We start from the raw sequence: 11,100 nt of genomic DNA, 5'->3' as shown, positions 1-11,100 counted from the left end.
TAACCTCACGTGGAACCACCAACATTTATTTTCTCTGTCTTTCAAAATTTTGTTGATATGTTGATGATATCTTGCATGCCAACAAAAAATGTTGGCTTTTCAAGGCCTCCTGCCATTTGGAAAAGGTTCTGAAACAAAATGGATCATTTCCGGTCCTTTCTAACAACTCATCACTAAACCTGGACCTCTCCTAATTAATCTCAACTAAATCAACAAGCTAGCTAGCTATGGCTAGTCTAGGCTACTCTGAATCCTCGATCTACCGGGCCGGGCTGTTGCTACTGCCCCAGACGCTTGTTCATCGTGGGGGTCTTCATCTCCCATGCACGCAGGTTGGTGAGCTTGATGTCCGACTCGCCATTGTTGAAGACGAACAGGTGTGCATTGTCCCCGACGGCCTTCCTCGGGTAGACCCTCGTGAGGATGCACGTCTTGCCGCCGGCACCAAAACTTTCCACGACAGAGTGGTCGATCTGAAATGGATTCCGTGACATGGCTTAGAACCCTCTTGCAATGGTATATTCAGTAAGTAACTAATTCAATGTAGATTTTGTGGTCACGTACCAATGTCCTTAGGGCGATCTTCTTGGTCTTAGATATGTCGACATTGACAAAGCCGGCGAAGGTCGGTCTGTAGATCTGCGACTCGAATGACGACCTGCCCGATCGATCATTCAGGATTACGGGATCTAGAGTGTGGTAAATTGCAAGTTGTATATACATATACAAAAAGGTGACTTGAGTGAGTTATATGCATTGGATCTACCTTGTAGGGTCGTTGCACATGAGGACGACATAGCTGGTGTCGTTGTTCTTGAATACCCTGAAGAAAACAGCTGTCCTCTCCTTGAGGTCGTCGGAGGCGAGCAGCCAGAGTCCAAATGGCCCGACGCCGCCCTTGACATGTGAGTTGAGCTTCTTGCACAGCCCCTGCGCGTCTGTCCGCCACGACGCGTTGAATTTCTCCGCCTTCTCAAGGTTCTTGATCATGAACGCTGCCTCCACATCCGACTAGCATATATAGCAGTGGCTCGTCATTCACTGACAATTCAGAGAGGAGGGCCACCGCCCCATGTTGTTTATATCAAGTGTATATACACTATTGTACTGACCTGCACGGATTTGAAGCCGCCGACCTTGAAGAACTCGCCGCTCTTGACAGCCTTGTTGCTGACATTGACGTGCTTTGCGCGCAATGACTTGATCTCCTCTACCGGCCACTGAATTAGCTGCCTGCCGCTCCGTGACAGGAAGATCTTCCTCGGTATCGCCTAAAAATTCAGAAACAACAATACATTTAAATCTCAGTACGTGAAGAGCCATGTGAAGGTCATTCCAACCCCAGAGCCCAACCCTTGGAAAAAATAGTGAATGTGTAGAGTGAAGACATTCTGTTCGTGTGGTGTAAATGTGGATGTGTAGAGTGACCTGGATGCCAGCCCAACCCTTGTTGCGGTCGTCGGGGACAGTGTCCGATTCATTGGCCCAGCCCCAGAGCACGCGACGCTTCTTGACCGGGTCAAAGAACGACTTCGATGCATAGAAGTCGCCGTAGTCGTATCGGAGACCATAGTCATTGTCTGGGAAGTCGAGGTCAGGGGTGTACCTGTCCTTGGCATGGTCGTACCAGCCAATGGTGTAGTACTCGTAGCGCGTTACGTCGAGGCTCACCTTGAGCACATATTTTACCTCCGCAGCGACTGTGCTGTCATGCAGCTCTGCGGTGTCCACACCGTTCTGGTGGTGACGTCTGCCACCGGGCACCGCCACGGGGTAGAAGTCTGGGCACTCCCACATCCCTGTTAGCCCAGCGTGCAGCGAGTGGTGTGCCTTGATCCACCTCCTAAAGTCACGGCTCCGGTACAACACCGCGATCCCCCTCATGTTCTCCTTGCTGCCCACCACCAGCCTCCAGTGTCTGCAAATCAATCACGCACATCAGCATATAGCATGATCTTTTTGTAAATATCAACTGGCCAAACATGCTCAACATCATATTTACATGTGTGTCAACATGGCACACGATAAAATAAATGGTGATGTACGTACCCGTCTGGCCCGTACCAAGCAGTGGTGGGATCACGGAAGGCGCTGGCGTTGATGCCTCGGTCGGGATTGATGATGGGGTTATAGTCGGGCTTGACCCACTTGCGGAGGAAGGGGTCGGAGAGGTTGGCCGGGTACGCAACGTTCTGCACCTGGCGGTCGTTGGGGTCGATTCCTGTGTACATGATGACAGGGACGCCGTTGGGCAGAATGGTGGCGGAGCCCGACCAGCAACCGTTGATGTCGAACGGCTTGGACGGGTAGATCCCGGGCTCCAACGCCACCCAGTCGATGAGGTCGGTTGACACCGAGTGCGCCCAGATGATGTTCCCCCACACGGCGCCCTTGGGGTTGTACTGGTAGAAGAGATGGTACAGCCCCTTGTAGTACATGGGCCCTGCATGCATCCAGACGTTGAGATGTTGAGTCACACAATGTCATACAAAGTGCACAATAGATAGTCATGCAAAACTGATTACTAATTCATCATTTGACCAATAGATAGATGGCGAGAGTGATCAATTTGTATGAGTGCACGTACCATTTGGATCTGATCAATCGTTGCATCGTTGTGAAGAGGTTCGATGTCATCCAATTAACAAAGGCCAGACAAAAGAAATTGCGAGGAGTGAGTATAACATACTAAGCAACTGACGGTGAAACGAGGAAATAAATATTCCACACATACGTACCATTGATCCAATGCTTGGGGGGCTGGAAGTGGTACCCGGTGCGTAGCTCCTTGTCCACCTCCGTGGCCTCCAACGACTGGAGCTCCGGGTACACGACGTGCGACGCGTGCACCGCCAACGCCGCGCAGTACAGCAGAGACACGATCAATGGCGCCGCCGCCGACGCCATCCCCATTACTAGAGCAGAGCGCGTGCAAGGCAAACTAAATTAGGGGAACGTTTAATCCGCAACCTAATTTCAGATGCACGTGGCGGCACTGATTTCAGATTTAGAAATCAACATCTCATGCAGATATGACATGCACGAACCTGGATTGGATCGGCCGGCCGGCCGGTTTCAGCCGATCTTGCGTCGCGGAGGAGGATGGGTGTTGGATGGATGGACTGATGCGGAGGTTGAAGAGGAACGGCGAAGGATCGGACATGGCTTGCTGGTGGATTTATAGGCCGGGTGGGGGAGAGTGATAGAATCGACGCTCGCGCGATGCGGCGGCGGAGCAGAGTCTTTGTGGATGAGGGCGAGGAGCGAGCACGTCGGGGGCAGTTGAGGACGAGGTCGCTCCATCCACTGGTGCATGGCGGCTCGTTTCTTCGCGCGCTTCTTCCTTCGGTTCTGGCCCGCCTCCGCTGGCTTGGCCCAAATTCGTAATAAAACCTCAGACACCATACGCGGGTTCTTAGCGAGAGCAGCCTCTATGCACCGGTTTTAGAAGCGCCCATACATTTTTCCCTTTTTTATTTTCTCTCTATTTTTCTGTCACATTTTTTCTTTTTATTTACTTTTCCTTGTATTTTTTATATTTACTTTTACTTATTTATTAAAACATATGTCAACCTTTTTGAATACAAGTTGAACAGTTTTATAATATGTGTTAAAAAAATTATCGTACGCGTTGAACATTTTATCTGAATACTTGTTGGACATTTGCACATTGGATAATTCAAAGCCGGGCTCTGCTTGAGCCTTCGTTCTAAAAAAAATGAGCTGGCTCGCATCGCACCCCTACGGACAAGCATAATAATATCATGTCCTATTCTTTTTTGATTCATTTTTGTGTGTACTTATTTTAGTTATCCTTTCGCTCTGTCTTCTGAGATACTAGTAGATAGACATTTTACTTCTGTTTTCATTTTTGCCACTAGTTAGAGATAAGAACGCTATACGCCTATGGCGTGTTGATTTTTTTTTTGCGAGGAAATGGCGTGTTGATTGACATGCCACGACATAGTGTCCTTGGGCCTTGGACACTGATGCGCCGGACAGGGCACCACCCCACTTCCTTCCTTCTTTCCCATCGCTTTCCTCAGCAGATCCTATTTGGGTATAGGTCCCCAAATAGCGACCTAGCGTGTATCAAGGAGCTCCTATGTGGCGGCTTAAGTGCCACTTGGAGGAACCGACGCTCATGCACCCCTGCCCATTGGCCAGCTTATGTAGGAGGCGAACCCTCGATCGAGACTGGTTCCCCAGGTTGCTCGATTACATTTTGACCGGTCGCGATTGACCAGTTGACTGGTCATCCATTAACTTTTGAAAAAATATGGAAAATGAAAAATGAAATTTTTTGTGAGTTACAAATGTTCACGGATTCTGAAAAAAAAGATCATAAAATTCACAAGAAGTTCAGAAATTTCAAAAAAAAGATCATCGAATTGAAGAAAAGTTCACGCAAATTGAAAAAAAACTATCACGTTTATGAAAAGTTCATCAAATTTTAAATAAAGTTCATCAGTTTTGTAAAAGATCATCAAATCAGAAAAACAATTTATCAAATTTGAAAAAAATTCATCAAATTTGATAAAACTTTATCAATTTTGAAAAATGTCCATCAAATTGGCAAGAAAGTTGATCGATTTTAAGAAATATTCATCAATATTGGAAACAATTCATCGTTTTGTAATGAAATTCACAAATATATGGAAATCAAAACAAGAAAACAATAAAGAAAAAAAACATAGAAAACCCAAGTGGAAACACAGAAAAAACAAACACAAATACAAATGGGCTGGCCTGTTACTACTCCTAGTGTACAGGGGGTTGTGCCCCTATACCATTAGGCTAATAACGGCGCCATAGGCGAAATGCCTACCCCTAAGGAAATAAGAAATAATGGCTGCAGAAAAACCTCTTTCTTTCTTTCACAAGTCTATAAAAATATTATATTGCTAATTCCATGTTTTATATCCCCCGCCTTCTTGCTATGTACACTTTGGTCGGACGCCCTTTTCAGATGGTTTTTTCCTGCTTTTTCAATTTCCATTTTTCCTTTCTTCTTTCATTAGAAATTTTATTTCTTTTTTTATTTTGTTTATTCCTGTTTATTTTTTCATGTTCATTTTATTTTCTTTCCATTTTATTTTATTATTATTTTCTTCTGGCATACATATTTCAAATTCATGAATAAATTTTGAAATTGTGATCCTTTTCGAATTCATGAATGTTTTTTTTACAATCATGATCATATCTTTTAAAATAGTGAACATTACTGAAATTCACAAACACTCTGTTAATATTCATGAACATATTTCGAATTCACAATTTTTTTCAGATATGCAAACATTTGTTTGAAGTTATGAACATTTTTTCTGAAACACATGAACAATTTTTTGAATCAGTGAATATTTTTGAAATTTGGGAACAATTTTAAAATTGATGATTTTTTTTCTTTTTTGATGAAGGTTTTTTGAACCATCAGACATTTTTTAAGCAATGGACTATTTTTTTAATTTTGTGAACATTGTTTTATAATGCATGAAGCTTTTTTTATTCATGAACATTAATTTAAATAAACGAGTATTTTTAATATGTGAACTATTTTCAAAATCGTGAACATTTTTTATTTCGCAAAAATTTTTGCAAATCATGAATTTATTTTGAATATACGCATAATGTTTCAAAATCACTAATGTTTTTTAATCTGCGAACATTATTCAAAACAACGAACAACTTTTGAATTCACAAGAAATTTATGATTTAATGAACATTTTATTCAAAATTTGACAATATTTCGTCATTTGAAACTTTGTTGAAATCCTAGATTATTTTAAAGAAGAAAACACATAAACATAAAAGAAAAAATAGAAGAAAACGAAATGAAAACAACGGGGGGCGTCGCTCCCGCATGGCAGCCCAAAAGGGCAAGTGGGGGTACGCGTTTCGCATCGTCGCGGTGTGCACTGCGTGGAATAGCAAGTCCCGTTTTGCTGCTCCTCACATGGCCGTGCGATGGATTTTTGTCCTACCATATTGGTACGGGCAACATCATTATTAAATAGAGGGAAAAAAGAGATACCCCACTGCTCCATGACGCAGAGACGCCGGCGGCGCGGTAGATGCAGCACCAGTCCTCCTCTTGTCTCCTCCCGCCAGCACCTATTCCAAAATGTTGCCCCCTGTTAGAATATACGTGAGATATAGCATATAACGTGTTTGTAATCTCAATCTTCCTTGCGTATCTCTACATCTCTACTTCCTCCCGTACGTGACTCCAACTCCTGTAACGGATCGATCCAGGAGATCGATTGCAACTTGTACGCCACGGCGAAGGCTCTTCTGGCCCAATATAAATATACACGATGCGGCTCCCTCGAGGAGTAGGAACGCTTCCAATCTAATATGATATACAGAGCCGACCTCTTTCCATCGATCTAGCTACAGAAATAGAAAAACTCTCGCCAGAAAGCCTCTCGTCAGAAACTTCTCGCCAGAAACCCATCGAGCGATGGCTTCCCCGTCAGCCCAGGTCGTCCTCAACCTCGGAACTCCACCCATCTGAGAAGCTGACCAAGGGAAACTACCTTATATGGAAGGCACAAGTGATGCCGGCCCTGCGAGGTGCGCAGGTCACTGGCCTCCTCGATGGAACGGATGCAGCGCCCCCGAAAACGGTGGAGCAGCAGCAGCCGGACAAGACCATGGCCATGGGGCCAAATCCCCTCTATGGACCATGGTTGTCGAAGGACCAGCAGGTTCTCAGCTACCTGCTGAACTCTCTCTCAAAGGAAATTCTCGCACAATTTGTCGGGAAGGAGAGCACACATGAATTGTGGATTGGAGTAACCACTTTGTTCGCCTCACAATCACAATCTCGGATCACAAACTTACGCACCTCCATTGCCAATACGAAGAAGGGCACCATGTCCAACGCCTCATACATCGGGAAGATGAAAAGCTTCGGGGATGAACTAGCAGCAGCTGGCCGTCCGGTGTCTGATCCGGAGATGGTTGACTACATCCACGCTGGACTCGATCGGGACTATGATCCAATTGTAGCAGCAGTCGGTGCTATCAAGAACAACATCACGGTGGATGATCTCTTTGCCCAGATTGCTGCCTTTGACCAGCGCATGGAGATGCTAGCCGACGGTGCAAGCGGGGGCTTTAACACCTCAGCAAACGCCGCGTACAGAGGACGCGCCCAGAACAGAAGCAGGGGGCGCGGACGTGGAGCTAGGGGGCGCGGCCAAGGAGACCGTTCTTCCTCTCCTGCCACCAGCGGTAGTGGCTATCGCGGGCGTCCACGGCAGCAACCACATCAACTACAACAACGACATCAGCCACAACAACAACAGCAACAAAACTATGATTATCCTGAGTGTCAAATCTGCTTCAAACATCATGCAGGTGGCGCTCGTACTTGTTGGTGGCGCTATGAAGACAATGACCATGAGGAGATGGGGGCTAACGCTGTCACCAACTCCTATGGCGTCGATACAAATTGGTATGTAGATACTGGCGCCACCGATCACATCACTGGAGAACTCGACAAGTTGACCACGAGGACCAAGTACAATGGACGTGAACAAGTACACACGGCAAGCGGTTCTGGTATGGCAATTACTTATGTTGGTCAATCAATTGTTAAAACTCCTGTCAAAAATTTACAACTCAACAATATTCTACATGTTCCTCAAACCTCTAAAAATCTTCTCTCCGTTCATCGTTTCACTCTTGATAATCAAGTTCTCATAGAATTTTACCCTTATTTCTTTTTGATTAAGGATTTGGCAACGAGGAGAGTAATTCTTAGAGGAAGGTGTGTGGGAGGTCTCTACCCGCTCATATCATCATCATCGTCAGATAAGCAAGCTTTTGTCGTCACCAAGCCGTCCTCATCAAAGTGGCATAGTCGTTTAGGTCATCCATCTACGGTCATTGTTAAACTTGTTCTTAACAAGAATAATCTTCCTTATTCTCATGAGTCTAGTAGTGAGTCAGTTTGTGATCCGTGTCAACAAGCTAAAAGTCACTAGTTACCGTATCCTATTTCTATTAGTATATCTACTGCTCCATTACAGCTTGTATTTTCAGATGTTTGGGGGCCTGCTCCCACGTCAGTCGGTAGACAGTCATATTATGTGAGTTTTATTGATGACTATAGTAAATTCACTTGGATTTATCTTCTGAAGAAATGATCTGATGTATTTCAAGTTTTTTCTAATTTCCAAAATCTTGTTGAACGTAAACTAGACTCTAAAATCATTGCTATGCAAACCGACTGGGGAGGTGAGTATGAGAAGCTAAACTAATTTTTCCAGAAAATTGGCATCTCTCATCATGTATCTTGTCCACATGCACACCAGCAAAATGGGTCTGCTGAAAGAAAACATCGACACATTGTTGAAGTCGGACTAGCCTTACCAGCTAATGCTTCTATGCCTCTCAAATTTTGGGATGAAGCTTTCTTGACCGCCACATATCTCATAAATTTGCTTCCTAGAAAAGTCATCAAATTTGAAACTCCCATCACACGGCTTTTTGGCATTACATCTGACTACAACTCTTTTCGTGTTTTTGGTTGCGCATGTTGGCCAAACCTTAGACCATATAATACGCGCAAGCTTGCATTTCGTTCAAAACAGTGTGTTTTTCTAGGATATAGTCCTATTCATAAAGGTGTCAAATGCCTAGACACTACTAGGAAAAACCTTATACACAGAAACTTACCAGCAGTGTGGTTTAAAAACAGACGCTACTGCTAATTAGCAGTAGCGCTCTTTACAAAACTGCGCTACTAATATCCGTTTAGCAGTAGCGCGCTAGTTGAGAAAAGCGCTACTACTAAAGTTGCCAGGGCGTTGGCTCCAGACTAGGTATAGTAATAACGCGGATGCTAAAACCTGCGCTACTACTAAGCGAATAGCTGTAGCGACTTGATATACCCACGCTACTACTAAGCGTGTCCACCACCGCACGCGGATCGACCCCCACCCCTGCCAAACTCTCTCTCACGAATCCCTGAAAAAAAGTCTCTCTCTCGTGGCCCCCACCCCATCGGTCGATCTCCTCCCCCCCACCCCTCTCGGTCGATCTCCTCCCCCAGATCTCCTCGCCGCCGCCCACCTCCACTCTCTCCCTTAAATCCGCCGCCGGCGACCCCCGACCTCTCCTTCGCTCCAAAGGTTGCAGATCGAGCCGACAAGCTCCGGTTGGTTGCGGCCATCTCCGTGGGATCGCCCTCGTCGTCCATCCATGGAGACCCTTCCTCCCCTCCGGCCAGATTCGTCCTCGGCTCGAGCTGCTCAGTCGGCGCCCAGATCCGCGGAGCCATCCTCCTCCACAACCACGCAGTGGCAGCGGCAGCGGCGGAACCATGGACCCGAAACCCTAGCCCACGGAGCGAGCTCGCCATGGATCTGCAAGCAAGAGGAGGCGCATCCATGGGTACAAATCCCTCATCTTCCCTCATCTCTCCCTCCCTCTCTAACCCCCGTCTGTCTCCATGACCAGGACTAGGACCAGGACAACGCACGCCACCAACAGCAGCACCAATGTCCGGTCTTCTCCATGGGTATGGAGATCCGTCCAGTTATATCACTTGATTGTATATGTTATATAACATGATACTTTTCTTACTTGGCAGATTACTATTCGTATATGTACATTCAAGGCCATAATGTATTCTCACTTTTGCAATGCTACCAGAGGATACCTGCAAACAAAAGGTACATGGGGATATAGCATATTTAAGTTCATATATGCCACATAGTAGAAACATTTGTTTTTCAGTTTTTTCTGGCAATTACTGTGATGAAACATGCAATGTTCTCTTATATTTAGCTAATAATCAATTGTGAATAGGCTAAGTTTGTAATTATCATTAACCACACTAGGATCCATTCCGATTGATATATGCAACAAGATGAATTTGTGGTGGTTTTGAACACTTGGGAGGTACTTTTATTCTAGAGGAAAAAAGGGTTTGTGGTTTTTTCGTCCAAATCAAGCATCATATCAGGTTGCTACCTACATGTTCTGTTGAGTAACAGAAACAATACATTTATATATATGGATTGGTAGTCCTCAATCAATATTCAATCATGACTTGATTTATCTTGCCTATTTCTTCTACAAGAAACACTATCAGATTAAAAGAGTCCACTGGTTGTCATTTTGTAGACTGTATGACACTGTCTGGCAGCAGCATCCCTCCCCCCACAATGCTTTAGTCTTCTTATTACATGGTTGGCTGTTTGATGGTAAGCTTTTGTGTGCATCGGTAGACTGTATGTATGACACTGTGTCCTTTTTTATCACTTCAGTCCAGTTTGTCTTCAACAAGTACCACTCTCTGTTTAGAGAAGATGCACTCTATGTTTAGTTTTTGGCCAGCCCAATTTGCAAGTTTGTATAGTCACTATGCTCTTCAAACAGTAGATTCATGGACTTTGTTATCTTTGAAAATGTGGAAGATATCAAGGTATTGAAGTGACTACTTAGAAAAATGGATAGATAGAAAATTACCGGAATAATTATGCCTCTTAACTCCTTATGTGGTTCGTATGTGTTGTTTCATTTTAGGGCTTCCAACACAATAGAATTGCTTCTAATCTTTTGTGTTATCTTTTGTCATGGAAGTAGCTATGTGCTGCTTCAGTGTGTAGTTCAGTTGTGCATTACGGCTTAAATAAGAATTTCGGGAAAAATTTGTAGCACATTGGCACCGACATGTACCGCGTTGTTTTTCTGTGTGTTCTTCTATAGAATCTGAAGTTTTTGAACCTCTGTTGGTAATGTTGCAGGGTTCTGGTGGCGATGTTGACGGTCGTTGAGAGGTTCGTGGACTGGATGGTGTCGTGGCTGCTGATGTATGGAGAGGCGAAGCTGATGCTCGTCCTCTATCTCCGGCACCCTAGCACACGGGTAAGCAGTCGACCAGACACCCCGAGCCCGAGAGATGATCAACATTTAGATACACTTGATTCGGTATGTGGCCAATTCTGAATCTGAATCTTAATGGTGTTCGGGTTTCAGGGTGCGAGGCACGTGTACAATGGCTTCCTCCGTCCGCTGTTGGCGAGGCACGAGGACAACATCGACCGACGCCTGCTGGAGCTGAGGGCCAGGGTGAGGGACGTGACG

The 11,100-nt window shown here is 45.1% G+C and overlaps 1 protein-coding gene across 1 annotated transcript; it reads right to left on the bottom strand.

Moving 5' to 3' along the window:
- Positions 1–3,208, bottom strand: LOC123087505 (beta-fructofuranosidase, insoluble isoenzyme 3). The gene is made up of 9 exons (XM_044509531.1): positions 3,048–3,208; positions 2,739–2,915; positions 2,588–2,596; positions 2,050–2,443; positions 1,429–1,918; positions 1,113–1,271; positions 767–1,011; positions 565–658; positions 1–473 (listed from the first exon to the last, which is right to left on the bottom strand). Exons 2-9 carry the CDS (start codon positions 2,911–2,913, stop codon positions 279–281), a joined length of 1,761 nt encoding a protein of 586 aa, XP_044365466.1. The 5' UTR covers positions 2,914–2,915; positions 3,048–3,208; the 3' UTR covers positions 1–278.
- Between the last annotated feature and the right edge of the window lie 7,892 nt (positions 3,209–11,100).

The sequence above is a fragment of the Triticum aestivum genome, chromosome 4A (assembly GCF_018294505.1).
Source record: "Triticum aestivum cultivar Chinese Spring chromosome 4A, IWGSC CS RefSeq v2.1, whole genome shotgun sequence".
Classification (NCBI taxonomy): Eukaryota; Viridiplantae; Streptophyta; class Magnoliopsida; order Poales; family Poaceae; genus Triticum; species Triticum aestivum.
The sequence above is the reverse complement of the archived record's forward strand: the minus strand, read 5'-3'. Positions and strand labels throughout refer to the sequence as shown.

Excerpts from the sequence above, each read along its gene's own strand:
- LOC123087505 (XM_044509531.1), bottom strand. The coding sequence starts at position 2,913 with ATGGGGATGGCGTCGGCGGCGGCGCCATTGATCGTGTCTCTGCTGTAC. Across the intron at positions 1,012-1,112 it reads GCGGCTTCAAATCCGTGCAG|TCGGATGTGGAGGCAGCGTT; the intron begins GTCAGTACAATA and ends TATATATGCTAG. Across the intron at positions 474-564 it reads AGATCGCCCTAAGGACATTG|ATCGACCACTCTGTCGTGGA; the intron begins GTACGTGACCAC and ends AATCCATTTCAG.